The sequence below is a fragment of the Marmota flaviventris genome, chromosome 8 (genome assembly GCF_047511675.1).
Source record: "Marmota flaviventris isolate mMarFla1 chromosome 8, mMarFla1.hap1, whole genome shotgun sequence".
In the NCBI taxonomy this organism is placed as follows: domain Eukaryota; kingdom Metazoa; phylum Chordata; class Mammalia; order Rodentia; family Sciuridae; genus Marmota; species Marmota flaviventris.
Window position 1 is genome coordinate 132559341 of NC_092505.1, and position 18858 is coordinate 132578198.

An 18858-nucleotide genomic window follows, 5' to 3' on the forward strand; every position below is an offset into this window, starting at 1 on the left:
GATGGAACTACTTAAGTTTTACATTCAGGAACTCAGAGAAAGCTACAGACTAGAAACAAGTGTGACCAGTGAAGAATTTGGGTCAGGGTATCTCATATTCTGGAAATGAGTGAACTAAAATGTGCTGGGTTTTATGCTAGGAGTATGTCAACGTGTGGGAAGTAACTTGCTGGTGCAACTTTGCACTGGCTTACAAAGAAAGCAAAAAGCAGACGTCATATTCTCTCTTCAGGAACCACAGCACCACAAAGAAAAGATGGGGTGCTTTTATGGGGCTAAGCATCACATCAGACCTTGTGAGAATTTCAGACCCTCCAGATGATCTTTGTTCAGGATTTAAGAATATGTAATGTTCCCTAAGGATGAACTGACTTCTGGCTCATTACATGCATCCTTGGATTTTCCACAAAGTTAGAATTTCCTGAGGTACACCTTTGTATTCCACACTCCTAAGGGTCTTTGCTGGCTAGAAGGCTGTTAGAGTCCAGTTTCCATGGAATTAGGGTCGAAGAGCATGAGAAGAAGATTAACATTAAACAGGGATGAGAGGTGGGAGGGAAAGGGAGAGAGAAGGGAAAATGCATGGAAATGGAAGGAGACCCTCAGAGGTATACAAAAGTACATACAAGAGGAAGTGAGGGGAAGGGGAAAAATAATACAAGGGGGACAAACGAATGTCAGTAAAGGGGGCAGAGAGAGAAGAGGGGAGGGGAGGGGAGGGGAGGGGAGGGGGGATAGTAGAGGATAGGAAAGACAGCAGAATACAACAGACACTAGTATGGCAATATGTAAATCAATGGATGTGTAACTGACGTGATTCTGCAATCTGTATATGGGGTAAAAATGGGAGCTCATAACCCACTTGAATCAAATTGTGAAATATGATATATCAAGAACTATGTAATGTTTTGAACAGCCAACAATAAAAAAAAAAAAAAAAAAAAAAAAAAGAAATCATCACCTCTGAGACAGTGAATAGACTAGCTGTTTACAGGACGATGAATTTAGATGCTAATCTATGGGTCAGCAGGAAGCATCCTCAATGATTTGTAAACTTGGGAGTTGAGCAGAAAATAAACTTCTATAGAAGCGAGGGAAGAAAGTGTTATTAAAATGAAGGCAGTAATAAGCATAACTGTGGAATAATGACCTGGAAATGCTGAAAGGGGAAGATATAGAAAAGTAGAAAAAGAAAGTCAGAAGAGTCACTCCAGACATCATATAAAACAGATAAAAGTATTCCAGAAACTGGGAATATGTACTCTTGTTATTGGCACTATTTGGTCACCTTCCAGAATCAGAAATGAGAGAAGGTGAGGTATAAAGGAAAAAGTACTACGATCAGTTTGGTCCAAACTGGGAAGGCAGCTAATCTGCTTCTGCCTGTCCTATACGAACAAAAGTCCAGAGATGTAGCCAGGCTGTGCTAGCCGGTGATATGTTATAATTCCAGTTTTTCAACCCTCGCACATGTTTGCCCAAACTATAAGGCCAGTTCTTTAGTTTCCATTCTCAGCAGGATAAAACTCAGTTCCAGAAAAACAATTTATCAGGAAATTGGAAGGATTGGGGCTTTTTATTTTAAAGGAGCTTTGTTATACTCTCACACAGAGACAAAGAGAGGAAATATGGTTCTGTTCTAGTTCAGACAGAACCTTAATATTATTTCGTTGATTCTGCTAAACTCATATTTCTAAGAAACCCTGGGATTATATACATGGTTTCCCAGGCATGATTAGTACTAGGATCACAGTGTCCTGAAATGCAAACAATATTCCAGGGGTACTATGGTTTGAAAATCAGGTTTGGGGATTTTGACCATTTAAGTATTTTTTTTTATATATATAGATTAATCACTTGGTGAACTAAACTACAATTAGTTTATGAACTTGAAAGGTTGTGGGCCAGAATCAAGCCCACACTGATCTCTGTAGAGGAGTGTAGCTTGGGTGAACCTGCCCTTTCCTCACAACCCCAACTCATTTATCTTCATTGTCTTCACATGGCTATCAAATCTTATCAACAGGGTACACAGAAATCTACTGACCTAGGAGCTAGCCCAGTATGAGCAAATAGCTAAGGATAAGAGAATCTCTATAATTTGAGGGGGTGACAGTTGGAGGGCAAAGGAAAAAAAAAAGTAACTTCTTTATCATTCTGTATTGGCAAGAATTCAGTTAAGCACCTAGTGTTTGCCTTAAGCCTCTGCATTTCTGAGTACCCAAAATGACCTTTGAAACAGACTGATTTTTTCCCCTCTCTTCTGAAATTGAGAACAACTTCTTTATGCTGAGAATGGAAGCTGAGGGGCTGCCCTCACATAGCCTGACAGACTCCAAGGAAGCCAAGAATAGAGATTGCTCCTTCCCCAGGCATCTCTAACCCAAGGTAATTACATCTACATATATATTCCCTTCCTTTTGTCTCTTCACCACCTCTTCTCTTTAAAAGTGAGTTAGCTCACTCTTAAGATATTTCCAAGATGGAATTTTGGAACAATGAGAATCTTTCTATCTTCTTTCAAAGCTGGCTTTGAATAAAACCCATTTTCCTACATTTTGACTCCAAATATTTCTGGAGCAATGAACATGGTAGCCCAGCTTCTTCCATGGTTGTTACTGCTGCTGCCCAGGAGCCCCTTGAGGAAAGCGAAACTTGTGAGGATGCAGATTGAAGGTTCTATGAGAGTTACTTCTAGCTTTGGAGCTACCCAAAGGGATTCTGAACAGCTATTTCTACATTTAAATAAGAGAAAGTCGGGCTGGGGTTGTGGCTCAGAGGTAGATCGCTTGCCTCGCATGCGTGAGGCACTGGGCTCTATACTCAGCACCACGTAAAAATAAAATAAAGGTATTCACCTACAACTAAAAAATAAATGTCTAAAAAATAAGAGAAAGTCTCCGTTTGTGCAAGAGTTCAGATGCAGAGGCATAGAAAGAATGAAAGAAACCAAAAAGATGGAGGCTATAAAAACTGTATCCCCTTTCATAAGGACTTTTATCCTGAAACTTTTGGATTTTCTTCCTGGTTCTGAACCCCTGGTTGATTGAGGTACATGCCAAATAATGCTAGGGCATGGTCCTCAATGCAAGAGAGTGTCCATGAAGAGCTCAGAAAAGTGATCCACTCACCTACCCAGTATGTAACCAGTCCCTTGGTAACACTTGATATTCTACCTATCCATCATCTCAGTTGGGATCTAAAATATAAGAACTTGAAATTAAGTTAAAGTTATCCAATTTCTCTCTCAATTGGATCCTTCTAATTACCTGACATAAGAAAGCCATTTACTGAATTTTATCTGTTGTTAAAATTGACCAATAAAAAAGTAACTGGACAAACTTATTTTTGTGTGGAAGCAACTTTGCTTTGTCCCCGCACCCCACCTTCCTGGCGCCTCTTGTTGAATGAGAATTGCATAAATTAATCTCAGTCCAAGACATATAAATGAAGCTAGTTAGTAGTAATTTAAAAATAAATAGTAGTAATTTAAGAATAAATAGAAAGCAGTGTGCCAACTGCTTTATTTATTTTCACTTTTCCTTAATGACTTTCATGCTACTGGATTGTGAAAAGTTCAGTCTGTGGATACACATCAAATAGGCAAACAATGGAAATGAAAAGCCACATATATCAGAGCTGCACTTATGTAAATTATTGCTTAACAATACAAGCACTCAAAACCAATGTAGCAATTCTTTCTGCATTTTTAGGTGATTTGGCTTGAAGGGAAAGCAATAGGACTTCTGAAACAGACATACCAAGAGAGTAAACTGCCTATGTTTAACAAACAGTTATGTATGCCCACAGTCCTAGCTACTCAGGAAATTGAGGAAGGAAATCATTTAAGCCCATAAGTTTGAGACCAGCCTGAGCAACATAGTGAGGTCCAGTCTCAAAAACCAAAACTAAAAACAACAAAATGGATGACAGTATATAACAAAGTAAATTAATTTTTTTTATAAAGATGCATGTTTATAAGAGACCTGAATTATTTTTTGAGCAATCTATGAAAACTCTCTGGCATGAAAATCCCAGAGTCCAACAGTGGAAAACCCACATTGAGAAGCTTGGCAATACATTAGAAAGGCCAGTGGCCTGTTGTCTAGACACCTGGGCTCTGCCCTGGTTCAGCCACCAAGTTATTTCACTGAACTTCGAATTTCTTATTAACAAGGGGGTTAAACACCTAATTCCAAGTTCTTAAACAGCTTCCAACACATACAAAAAGATGTAGTCTATTTCTCCTCCTCACTTCCATAATATCACAGGGACTTCTTCACAGTAGGGTTATCCTAACCAAGGCTCTCCGTAGTCTCTCTGTAGACTGTGGAAACAACTTCCCAGCATGGAGAAATGAGTGTGTTCTAACACTATTTAAATGGCAAATACCTTGAATTCTGGACAAAAATCTGAACTACATGCCCAGGACTTTCCTTTATTTTAAAATAATATTTTAAATATTTAATATTACTTGTTTCTTGCTTTAACCTCATAGACTGAAGACTGCCTAGTCCCGGCTCACTTTGGGGAATGTGACACAACTCATTATCCTAACCTGGTGTGGTAACAGTGGAAACTGCTCTTTCAGTATTTTTTTTTAAGTGTCTTACTACCACTGTGTCTCTTTTATATTCTCCATGTTTTTAACCATATCAAGCCCTAAGAACTTACAGAGGTACCTCTTTATCAATCAAATGAAACAAAGAATATAACAAATATTGCTGTGAAATACTGCTGTGAAATATTGCTGTGATATTTTTCTAAATTGCTGGTAGCTTTCTTTGTTTCCCCTATTTATTAATATTTTATTTATTTTTGTGGTGCTAGGAATTAAACTCAGGGCCTTGTGCATACTAAGCAAGCATTCTACCACTGAACTACATGCCCAGGACTTTCTTTTATTTTAAAATGATATTTTTAATATTTAATATTACTTGTTTCTTGCTTTAACCTCATTTCATATTTAGGCACACACATATGGGGAAAGTGTCATTTAAAAACAGGGAGGCTCTATTAGAGAGAATCTCTGGGCCCTCACTCTACAGTTTTAGAGGAATCAAGTGGTCCTAGCTGAAAATTTTCAATCTTTGCAGTCTCTGGTGTGGATTCTTCTCAATGAACCCTCCTATTTGGGTATCTGTTGAACCTGATAGAAAAACTAAAGTTCTTGTCAATAAATACTCTCCTTCTACTGTCATTTAAGGCCAATTTTTAATTTCCAGCAAGGTCTATGAAAGTTTAAAGAAAGGAAGTTATGCAAAAACTTATGAAAGGTTATGAAAATTATTTGGAGATCAAAATTATAAGGAGAAACATGGTTCTATATAAATTTGATAACTATCTGCAAGGGTATATAAAAATTCAGATTTTAGTTAGTGCTTCTAATTTAATCAAGAAATTAATGCTCAAATTATAAAACGTAATCTAATGTACAGAATTTCACCAAGTTTTAGATAGAAATTATTTAAATAGAGCTCTAAAATAAAAGGAGGAAAAATGAAAAGAAGAGGTTAAGCTAAGATAAAAACTGCTTTGAAGTAAAGATTTTCTATTATAGTTCCAGAATGACTGATTGTTTCTCATTAGTGTAAAACATTTTTGGTGATGTTAACACTGAACAGTAATAGAGGATTGATATTAATATTTGTCCTACTCTCCTTTTTTATGGCTGGGGTAAGTTTTGTTCAGAAAAACAAAGAATTTGCTCTGTGACAACCCTGAAACACATTTTCCACTCTAGATTTAAACTGGAACTTTAGTTACCTATCAAAGTACACAAAATCCATCATAGAAAGAACAGAAAATGTAGTTTGGGCAGCAAATATTAGGGAAGGCCTAAAGTTATTACAAAAGAATTAGTAGAAAGTACCTACAAAAGGAAAAAAATCATCTTTAGAGAATTAAATACATAGCAACCAGTCAACACCAACTGAAGTGCTGTATGATTAGCAAATACAACATAACACGTATTCTAGCCAGAGTAATACATCACCATGGCTGGCGCTGGGGGCAGAGTACTTGGCGCTGGACTTTCGGATGATGTTCTCATGGATCTGGGCCCATTCACTCTCATTGTTGCACCTGCAACAGAAGGACAGGATTTATGGCTTCCCAGTATTTTAGTATTTGGTCTGATGTCTCAATGTATAACAATAAGTGAAGGGAAAAGAATTTCTCATGTTCTTAAAGAAATGAATATATGTATTATTAAATTTGACAAGGCTCTTTATATAGGTGTAGAAGATTCACACTTGGGGAAAGGGAAGAAACTCTAAAACTGAATCTTTACAAATACATATACGTGTATGTGCTTGTGTGTGTGTGTGTGTGTCTTTGCATGTATGCGCGTATGTAGGTATATCTCTCTCTCTTTTTTTTTTTTTTTTTTTTTTGTGGTGCTGGGGTGGAATACAGGGCATTATACATGCCAAGCATACATTTTACCACTGAGATACCTTCCCACATTACAGATATTTTTTATTTTTATTTTTTAGTACTGGGGATTGAACCCAGGGGTACTTTACCACTAAACTACATCCCTGGTCTTTATTTTTATTTATTTTTTTTTAAATTTTGAGACAGGATCTTGCTAAATTGCTTAGGGCCTCACTAAGTTCCTGAGGCTGGCCTTGAACTTGCAATCCTCCTGCCTCAGCCTCAGAGATAGCTGGGATTACAGATGTGTGCCACCATGCCCTGCAAAAATATTTTTTAAATGACAAAACATCCTCTTTTTAAGTGACAAGTTTTTTCTTTTCTAGCTCCCCTCACACACAACACAACACACATGCACACACATGGACCTCAGAAAAAAGTTCTTGATGAAAAAAACAGTTCTTCTCAACAAGAACTACTGTTAGAAACTTTGACTTTATTTACCATCCAACTGTCATTAAACTGGCACTATAGGAATGTCCTATTAAATTCAGGCGATGTGGATATAATGTACTTGTAGCTGTTTACAACCAGACTAGAACATAACAAGCTTGGAAGAGTGGTCGGTTTGAAACGTTCACTATTAAGTCCCTGTGGTCAAGGAGAAGGAAAGATTAGAAGATATGGTTGGATGCCTAAAAATGTAAGAATAAAAAATTCCTTCCAAGAGACTTTAGGAGTAAGACAAAAGAGAGACCAGAGAAATAACCCTATTAAGTTCTGATGTTTTAGTGTCTTAACTCTCTAATGGATAACTCAAAAAGAATTGTTATTACACAGCAACTTGTAACAGAGCTTAGAACAGAAACTATGAATTCATCCTAATGCAGATACTTGGATGAAATACTTGGAATGACATTAAAATAATCATTGGGGACTGGGGTTGTAGCTTAGTGGTTGAGCACTTGCCTCGCATGCATGAGGCACTGGGTTTGATCTTCAGTACCATGTAAAATAAATAACTAAAACAAAGATAAAAAAATAATCATTGAAGATTGCATTTGACACTCAGAGGGTATTCTCTTGTTCTACCTTTCCCTCTGCTAATTAGAGGTATGGGTCTACAAATTGCAGAAATTTTCCAATCATCAAGAAAAATTCACAGGATCTTTCATTAGTTCCTCAGAAGTGTCCAGTCCAGCATGGCCATTTCCAGAAGGAAACACCAATAAGATTAATAGAATGTGTCATCTAGCAGTATGAAGCACTGTAGGTTTCCAAACAGTGGTATGGTATCCTCTTAGAGATAAAGGAGCTCAGTCACTAGATTAATTCTGATACTCAATCAGTAGTTGTTTTGGGCTTTTTAGCCCTATAAATAAGCTTCATGTACTCAGAGGTCTGAGAGGAATGTTTAAATGTAAGGTTTTCACAACCCAAGATTCTAAGGATACTTTCTGCTTACAGAATTCCTTCTGAACAAAGGAAGAGAAAAGTATCTATCTTTTTATTTTTATTTAATTAATTAATTCATTTTTGTTCCAGGAATTGAATCCAGGGGCATTTTACCACTGAGCCATTACCCCGACCTTTTTATTTTGAGACAGGGTCTTGCTAAGTTGTTTAGGACCTTGCTAAGTTGCTGAGGGTGGCTTTGAACTTGCAATCCTCCTGCCTCAGCCTCCTGAGCTGCTGGGAGTACAGATTTGTGTCACAATGCTTGAGAGAGTATTTTTTAAAATGATCACTTGTGACTTAGCAACATGGCATGAAATAAAAAAATGAGAGGTGCTGGCAGCAGCATACCCAAATCTTATTGTCTGACATGCACATAGTCTCTCATCTTGTTCAACTAGTCTATATATCAGAGAAGTGCCCAGCCCAGCTGGTAAGGATTCAAAAGACTTATCCTATGGGATTTCCTCTTACACTCCAGCAACTCTACCCTGAGGGTAGAACAGGCAATCACACTCCAGGCCACACCACCTAATACTGCTGAGAAGGGAAGCTGACAAATCATTTGAACTCCAAAGGCAACAATTCTTTTTCATTGAGATTTTCTTTATTTTTCTTTTCTCTATTTAACTGTGACCTGAATGATTCATGGGCACTTATATATATATTCATGATTCATGGAGATATATATATATATATATATATATATATATATATATATATATATATATATCTCCACCCTTCTCAGTTTATAAGATCACCATTTACTTTAATCAAAATCTGCTACAGTTTTTCATAAATAAAATACTTCCTCTCTCACCCCCCCACCTATCTTGAAAATTTACTCCCTCTCCAACAAGTAGGGTAATTTTAGTATATCTTCAATAAAGTACTCACTGGGGATAGCAGAATAGAGAAGGTCACCTTCCTGGCTGCTCCACGGTGTGAAACTAAGAAGGCAGATAGGCAGCTTCTCAGCAAGGTGGGTGAAAAATAAAAGGTGTGTATGGGGACTTTACTGGGATTTAATACTAGACATTCAAAGCATACTGAGGACTCAGGACATTGGATATAATAAAATAAAATAAAATCTTCAGAGCCACCACTGCTGCGACTGGAGGCACCAGCTAGAGTGGTCCCTCTGTGAGCAAAGTGGAAGAATAAGGGAATTAAAGGAACCCAACATTTTTTAGGAGGCCTGAGGCATGTCTGGGTATGGAGAGATCAGAACTAAAAGGAGTGTCTCACAATATCCTTGGGAGGGAAAGAAGCCAAATATCTTTCAAGCTACCTGTGGAGGACAGAGAGAGAAACCATTTTGCAGCCATGGGATGAGGACTAGCAGCTGGGGGAGCTTATTTCTGGCAAACCTGATTTTGGCCCACAATATAGGCCTGTCAAACTCAAATGGCACAACATGGAGTGTGCCTAAATGACAAGGAGAAAATCAATCATGGAGAAGGGTTTACCCAGAGAAATGAATACTTGTCATGGAAACCTTACCCAGCTTCTCCCCTCTCCTAATCCAGCTACTTGCAATTCCCATCGGGAGAGATGCGCTTGGCTGGGAATTAAAATGGGTGGGGGTGGGAAAGATTGAGTTTGGAGACTGAACCTAAGAGACAAGAGAATGTAGGGTCCACAGGTGTCAGAAGGGACTAAGAATTGACTCCTTCACCACACAAATGGAACCCATGGGTGATTCTTGGGGTCCAGTTTTCCAGTATGGTCTGGCAATTGCTGGGCCCTGGAGGTGTGCTGATTTAAAATATTTAGATCAATCGCAATTCAATGAAGAACCTAGAGAATACCTAAACCTAAACCCCACCTCCAGAAGTTCTGCCTATGGGATTTCCTCTTACACTCCAGCAACTCTACCCTGAGGTTGGAATAGGCATCACACTCCAGGCCACACCACCTAATACTGCTGAGAAGGGAAGCTGACAATCATTTGAACTCCAAAGGCAACAATTCTTTTTCATTGAGATTTTCTTTAAATTTTATTTTATTTTTTCTTTTCTCTATTTAACTGTAACCTGAATGATTCATGGGCACTTATATATATTCATATTTGTTTTTGCTTATTTCTAGCATTTAAAAATTTTTCAAAAATTTGTATTTCTAGCATTTTTGAAGCCAGTTGTTTGTTATGGATCAGTATTTTGAGGACTAGGATGTTTGATTAGAATATTACATTTTTGTTTTTAATTCTTTTGTTTTTGTTTTTAATTAAACATTTTTTGACTTTATAATTTTCTCACTTATCGATTTCCCATGATTCTTTTTCTTTCTCTTTTTCTACTAACAGCCACATTTCTATTGTTCTCTCTTTCACTCTTCCTTTAATATTTTCCTTCTATTTTCTCTACTCCTCCCTCATAATCATCACATTCTAAATTGCTTTTGTTCTCTCCCTGTCTACCATTTGAAATTCTAAACCCTTTTGCAAATTTACTGATATTACTGTGGGTGATAAGCAATCACATTCTTTCTGCTTATTGTGACAATTAACATTGTAGGTGTCATAGCAGGAACTATTTGAGTTAATACTGTATATTGTTTGCATTGGTATTGTTATTATTTGTCTTCCCTAAACAGTGAGGCACTAAAGACTTTCAGAGACACTATAAGTCCACATGGTAGAAACTCTACTGCCTCAAATCCATACTGTTAAATGGGTAGACACATAAACAACATGAAAAAGCAAGGAAACAAATGACCCCAAACAAACTAAGATACTTCAGTAACAAAAATTGTTCACGTCACAGTGGAAGAAGAGATGTCAGAGAAAGAGTTTAGAATGTACATAGTTAAACTGATCTGTGAGATAAAGGATGATATAAGGAGTGAAATCAGAGAGAAAATACAGAAAGTGAAATATCACTTCAAAAAAGAGATACAGGTTCCAAAAAAATTCAAGAAGAAATCCTCAAAATGAAGGAATAAATAAACTAAATTAAAAATTCACTGGAAAGCATCACCAACAGACTAGATCACTTGGAAGATGTAACATCAGGCAATGAAGACAAAATATATAATTTGAAAATAAAGTTGACCACAGAGAAAAGACCATCAACAGAACTTCCAAGAAATATGGGATAACACGGAAAGACCAAACTTAAAATTTATCAGGATAAATGAAGGCTCAGAAATACAAACCAAAGGAATGTATAATCTTTTCAATGAGATAATATCAGAAAATTTCCCAAACCTTAAGAATGAAATGAAAAATTGAATACAGGAAACTTGCAGGACCCCAAATATACAAAATTACAACAGACCCATACCAAGTTACACCATTATGAAACGTCTACCATACAGAATAAGGGTAGGCATTTAAAGGTTGCCAGAGAAAAATGACTGCTCACATTTAGAAAGAAATAATTTGAGTCTCATCTGATTTCTCAACCCAGACCCTCAAAGCTAGGAGGTCTTGGAATAATATATACCAAGCCCTGAAAGAAAATGGATGTCAGCCAAGAATATGATACCCAGCAAAATTAAGCCTCAGAATTGATGATAAAATAGAAACCTTACATGAAAAACAAAAGTTAAAAGAATTCACAACCAGAAAGCCTATATTACCAAAACATACTCAACAAAATATTTCATGAAGAAGAAATGAAAAATAAAAGTGAAAACCAGCACAGGGAGAAACTACACTAGAAGAAGAGTCAAACATAGGAGAAACTAATTCAAATTAAAAACCAAAAATAAAATGACAGGAATCATTACTTAATAATAATATTGAATGTAATCATTACTTAATAATAATATTGAATGTAATTATTACTTAATAATAATATTGAATGTAAATTGCCTAAACTCATCAATCAAAAGATACAGATTGGCAGATTAGATTAAAACTAAGACCCAACAATATTCTGTCTCCAAGAGACTCACCTCATAAGCAAATACATCAACAGATGGAAGGTAAAATGATGACAAAAGACATATCACTCACATGGATTTCATAAACAAGTAGGGGTTTCTATCCTCATATCAGATAAAGTGGACTTCAAGCCAAATCAGAAGAGACAAAGATGTCCATTTCATACCTCTTAAGGAAATTATACATCAACAAGATATTACAATCATAAATATTTATGCCCCAAACAGTGGAGCATCTACATACATCAAACAAACCCTTCTCAATTTTTAGAATCAAATAAACCACAACACAATAAAAATGATAAATTTAACATGCCTCTGTCATCACTGGACAGATACTCCAAACAAAAACTAAATAGATACAGAATTAAAAATACAATTAATAATTTAGACTTAACAGACATATATAGAATAGTACACCCATCAATGAATGAATACACTTTGTTTAGCAGCACATAGCTCCTTCTCAAAAATAGACCATATCTTAGGCCACAAAGCAGTTCTTGGCAAATAAAAAAATAGAGATAATACCTTGCATTCTATCAGGTCATAATAGAATGAAATTAGAAATCAATATAAACTAAAAAAATAGAAGTTACTCTAATACCTGGAGAGTAAATAATATGCTACTGAATGACCAATGGATAGTAGAGGAAATCAGGGATGAAATAAAAAAATACTTAAAGGTAAATGAAAATAGTGACACAACTTATCAAAATCTCTGGGACACTATGAAGGTGGTTCTAAGAGGAAAGTTCATTACATTGAGCTCATTCATTAAAAGAATAGAAAGTAACTAAATAAATAATCTAATAAAAAAGAGAAAAAAATAAACACCCAAAGTAATAGAAGGCAGGAAGTAATTAAAATCAGAGCTGTAATTAATGAAATTGAAACAAAAAAAAATTTCAAAAAAATCAATGAAAAAGTTAGTTCTTTGAAAAAAATAAAATTGATAAATGCTTAGCCAAGCTAATGAAGAGAGAGAGAAAAAAACTCAAATTACTAAAACTCATGATAAAAAGGAAATATCATGATAAACACTACTGAAATACAGATGATAATCAGAAACTATTTGAAATTTATACTTCAATAAAGCAGAAAATCTTGAAGATATTGATAAATTTCTAGAGACATATGACCGACCCAACTTGAATCAAGAGGACATAGAATATTTAAACAGATCATTTACAAATAAAAAATTTAAGAGAGAAAGAAAATTTAAACAGATCAATTTCAAGCAATTAAACTGAAGATGTTATGAAAAGCCTACCAAGAAAGAAAAGCCCAGGGCCAGACAGATTTTCAGCCGAGTTCTATCAGGCCTTCAAAAAACTAACAACAAACCTCCTCAAATTATTCCATGAAATAGAAAAGGAGGGAATATCTTCCAAACCCATTCTATGAAGCTAGTATCGCCCTGATTCCAAAACCAGACAAAGACAGATCAAGGAAAAAAAAACCTTCAGACCAATATCCCTGATGAAGATACATGCAAAAATTCTTAGTAAAATACTGGGAAATCACATACAAAAACATATTAGAAAGATAGTGCACCTTGATCAAGTGGGGTTCATCCCAGGGATGCAAGGTTGGTTCAACATATGGAAATCAATACATATAATTTATCATATCAATATTCTTAAAAGTCAAGAATCACATGATTATCTCAATAGATGCAGAAAAAAAAATTTGACAAAATACAGTATCAATTCATGTTCAAAACACTATAAAACTAGGGATAGTAAGAACATATCTAAACATTGTAAAAATTATATATGACAAACTCAAGGCAAACATCATTCTAAATGGAGAAAAATTGAAAGCACTTTCTCTAAAAACTGGAACAAGACAAGGATGCTCTGTTTCACCACTTCTATTCAACTTAGTCCTTGAAACTCTAGCAAGACAATGAGAGAGAGAGAGAGAGAGAGAGAGAGAGAGAGAGAGAGAGAGAGAGAGAGAGAAATAGAGATAGATGTGGGGGAAAAGAAAAAAAATTAAGGGGATACAAATAGGAAAAGAAGAGCTCAAACTATCTCTATTTGCTGACAACATGATACTATATTTAGAAGATCCAAGAAATTCCACCAGAAAACTTCTAGAACTCATAAAAAAATTCAGAAAAGTAGCAATATATAAAATTAACTCCCATAAATCAATTGTGTTCCTATTCACCAATGATGAATCAACTGAAAGAGAAATTACGAAAACTATCCCATTCACAATAGCCTCCAAAAATACTTGGTAATCAATATAAGAAAAGATGTGGAAGACCTCTACAAAGAACACTACAGAATGCTAAAGAAAGAAATGGAAGAAGACCTTAGAAGATGGAAAGATTGCCCATGTTCTTGGATAGGCAGAATTAATATTGTCAACACAGCCACACAACCAAAAGCACTCTACAGATTTAATGCAATTCCTATTAAAATTCTGATGTTCTCCATAGAAATATAAAAAGCTGTCATGAAATTCATTTGGAAAAATAAGAGGCCTAGAATAGCCAAAACAATCCTTAGCAAAAAAAAAAAAAAAAAAGTGAAGGAGGCATTCACAATACCAGACTCTAAATTATACTACAGAGCTATAGTAACAAAAACAGCATGGTTTTGGTACCAAAACAGACATAAAGACCACTAGAACAGAATAGAAGAGATAGAGAAAAACCAACATAAATACAGAAAAAGCTGCCATAAACAAAGATAGTCTCTTCAACAAATGGTGCTGGGAAAACTGGAAATCCATATATAGCAGAATGAAATTTAACCCCTTTCTCTCACCTGGCACAAAACTCAACTCAAAGTGGATCAAGGACCTAGGCACTAGAACAGAGACCCTGTACCAACTAGAAGAAAAAGCAGTCCTAACTATCCATCATGTTGGTGTAGGAACTGAAGTCCTCAACAAGACTCCTAAAGTGCAAGAAGTAAAATAAAAAAAAATCAATAAATGGGATGGTATCAAACTAAAAAACTTCTTCATAGCAAAGGAAACAATCAAGAACGTGAACAGAGAGCCTATAGAATGGAAGAAAATCTTTGCTACCTGCACTTCAGTTGGAACACTAATCTTCAGGATATAAAAGTAACTGAAAAAACTTAACACCAAAAAAGCAAATAACTGTCACAGTTGGTGTGGCTGACAAAGCACACCAATCAACAAATGGGCAAAGCAACAGAACAGGCACTTCACAGAAGAAGAAATACGAATGGTCAAAAAATACATGAAAAAATTTTCAAAATCACCAGCAATTAGAGAAATGCAAATGAAAACTAAACAGGTTTCATCTCTCTCCAGTCAGAATAGCAACTAGTAAGAATGCAAGTAAAAATAAATGTTTTTGACAATGTGGGGGAAAAAGGTATACTCATACATTGCTGGTGGGCATGTTGGTGCAACACTCTGGAAAGAATATGGAGACTCGAAAAACTTTTGACCCAGTTTCCCCACTTCTCCTCAGTATGTATCCAAAGGGTTTAAAATAAGCATATTACAGTGATGCAATCACATCAATGTGTATCATAGCTCAATTCACAATAGTTAAGCTGTGGAGGCAACCTATGAATGAATAAAGAAAATGTGGTATATATGCACAATGGAATATTACTCAGCCTTAAAGAAGAATAAAATTATGGCAGTTGCTGGTAAATGGATGGAACTAGGGACTATCATGCTAAGGGAAATAAGCCAACTACTCAAAATCAAAGGCTGAATGTTCTCTCTGATATGCAGATGCTAACACACCATAAGGTGGGTGGGGGGGAGAATAGAAGTTTATTGGATTAGACAAAAGGGAAATATAGGGAAATGATGAGTTATGTGAATAGGAAAGATAGTAGAAACTTTCCTGTGTTCATATATGAATACACGATAAGTGTAACTTCACACCATGTTCAACCACAATAATGATCCTAATTAGAATACGTTTTACTCTATGCATGTATATTATATCAAAATACATCTAGTGTCATGTATATGTGAAAATAACAATAAAAATAAAGTACTCAATGTTCCCTTGACAATATTTAGAAGCTGGTGCTTGTCAGCCACACCAACTGTGACAGTGTGTATTATTTCATTTATATGTATCCCTCCACTCAAATACATACAGTTAAGATGCCAAATTGATGGCTTATCTGTCATTCCTCTCCCATTGTACACGCTTTAACTCTTGGTGGCCTTCATAGCTCTGTCTTCAGTCTGCTTTCTTCTCTATAAGTATTCCTGGGCAATCTCACTCACTCCCATAGCTTCAATTACAGCAGAGTTGTCAAGTCACAAAGTGATATCTATAGCCCAGAATTATTCCTAATTTCTATCCTGCATGTCCGTAGAATCTAATAATTTCTCTCCAACTTTTATGCCCCCAAATGACATTTTACTGAATGGAATCCCCTAGTTCACTAAGCCAGAACCCTTCCTGAAGTCATGTTATGGTTTGGATGTGAGGTGTCCCCTAAAAGTTCATGTGTGAGACAATGCAAGAAGATTTACAGGAGAAATGATAGGGTTATGAGAGCCTTACCCCAATCAGTAAATTAATTCCCTTGATAGGGTTAACTGAATGGTAATTAAAGGTGGGTAGGGTGTGGCTGGAGGAGGTGGGGCATTGGGGGCATTCCTTTGGGGTACACATATTTTGTATCTGGCTGATGGATTCTCTCTCTGCTTCCTGATTATCATGTGAACCAGTTCCCTCTTCACTTTGAGCCCCGAGGAATAGAGTTAGCCCCTTTTCCATGGACTCAGACCTCTGAAACCATGAGTTCCCCAAATAAACTTTTCCTTCTCTACAATTGTTCTGGTTAGATCTTTTAGTCACAGCAGTGAAAAAGCTGACTAAAACAAGTCACTATGTCTATATCTTACAGAATTTTCTACATGAAAATCTATCACATATGACTTCTGTTTACAGCCTTGGCTTGACCATTATTATCTCTCTTCTGGATCAATATAATCACCAGAGATTGTTCAAACCTATTCCTATCAGAATGCCAGTCTGGTTATATGGCCCCCATTCTTGAAGCCCTTCATAGGTTTCACCTGTACATAGGTTAAAAATCAGGTTTTCTTAGTAGGTCATTTAAAGCACATTCCTATTTATTTATATGCACTCTTTATTTTATAAGAGTTTTAGATTAATAAAGAAACTGTAATAATATTAGAGAGTTCTCATATATCCCACACCCAGTTTTCCCAATTATTAACATTATATGTTATTATGGTATATTTGTCAAAATTAATGAAGCAACACACTTTATTGTTAGATTTTGTTATTATCCAAGTCTATACTTTATTAACATTTTCCTAGTTTTAAGACAATTTTTTTTTCTATTCCAGGATCTCATCCATGATACAATACTATATTATATCATCATGTCTCCTCTTGACTGATAGTCTTCAAACTTTCCTTTAGATGACCTTGATGTTTTTGAGGAATTATGGTCAGATAATTTTTGGAGCTCTAAATTGGGATTTGTCCCATGTTTGTTTTAATGATTAGTTTGTTTGGGAGTGTAAGACCACAGGTAAAATGTCGTCTCATCATATAATATCAAGGTATATACTATTAACTCAATTATTACTCTTGATATTAACCCTGCTCACCTAGCTAAAAAGTGTTGTAATGTTTTTTTACAGTATTCCTCTACTTCCTCACTCCCATTTTTCTATTTTGTACTCTTTGGAAGAAAATTTCTATGGATAAACCACATTTAAGAAATAGGAAATTAGGCTTCATCTCCTTGGGGGTTAAGTGTCTACATATATAGTTTGGAGTACTTCCAAACAGGAGATTGATCTTTTCTCCCCCAGTTATTTCTTTATTTATTCAATCATACTTACTTGAGTACTGACTCACAGACATTTGTTTTAGACCTTAAGTTAAAATGCAATACTTCATTTTTCTGTTCAAATTCTTCCAACTTTGGCCACTAGGAACTCATTCATTTGGCTTCCCCTATATTCTCTGGATCTACTCCCATCATTGTGGGTTGTTATGGTTTAGATATGAGGTATCCTCATGTGTGACTGCAACCTTATATAAAAAGTACTTCTGTAAGCACATCTGCCTAGCAACTGTCTGTTCAACCTTAGGCTGACATCGCTGTTGTTATTAATCATTGTGGCAAAAGATTGTTGTTTCAAAATAGCCAATATGGTCCTCCTTGTTTTTGTCTTTAAAACTTTTCCCTTGCCTGAACCTCCTTGAATGCATCTAGAGTTTACTGTAGCATGTGTATTGCCTTTCAGTGCTCTGCTCTTCCCATTGCAATACTTTTCCCAAATAAATGTTATGCTTTGGAGCAAAACAAAACAAAACAAAACAAACAAAATAAAAAACAAGCAAACAAAAAAACCAAAGAAACTAATGTGTGAGACAATGCAAGGAGGTTCAGGATTAGAACCTCCTTGCATTAGCCTAATCTATGGATTAATATGCTGAGATACACTAACTGAATGGTAATTATAGGCAGGTAGGGAGTGCGGCTGGAAGAAGTAGGTCACTATAGGTGTACCCTTGAGATTTATATTTTGCCCCATGAGCAGATCTCTCTCTGCTTCTTGGTTTGTTGGAAGCTGTATACAAATTGTGGGTTTGGGCCATCATAAGGCAGGGAGGTTACTTTTCTGGCAACTCTCCTGGGTGAAATTCCTCAGTTCCAGGTCATGCTGGTACCCTGCCTTAGCTCACAGGCCTAGCTTCAAATGCAGCTGCCTGGACAGGGGCATAACATGTCAAGCCCCAAGCAACTTGTTTTCCCCATTCTTATCCTGCTTTCCTAAATAAGCTCCCTACTGAAGCCCTTTGATGTGTTTCACTATAAACAAAATATTCATGGGCATTTCCATATTTTAGGATCAGACCCATCAGGTCTCTTCCACCCATCAAGCCCCTGCTTCAAATATTTTCCTGCATCTTTTGCTTTATTTCTTGATATTACTTTTTCAGACTTTTTATTCCTAGCTGGCCTACACCTCCGAGGGTTACTTATTCCATCCCCATGCAGGTTGTGGGTGACAGTTGGCACCTGGGACAGGGACCCTTGAGAGGAATTCAGAAGGAAAAATGTCAGGTGTCAGGCGGCTCCCTCATAGAAAAATGCACATTAGTCAATTTAAAGAGAGTGG

At 36.1% G+C, this 18858-nt stretch overlaps 1 protein-coding gene across 1 annotated transcript in view; it reads right to left on the reverse strand.

Moving 5' to 3' along the window:
• The window catches only part of Dock3 (dedicator of cytokinesis 3), a 589868-nt gene that overhangs the window by 119712 nt on the left and 451298 nt on the right, over positions 1-18858 (reverse strand). Inside the window, exon 12 of the mRNA XM_071614941.1 lies at positions 5996-6084. Within this exon, the coding sequence (XP_071471042.1) occupies positions 5996-6084 (89 nt within the window). The remainder of the gene's footprint in view (positions 1-5995; positions 6085-18858) is intronic.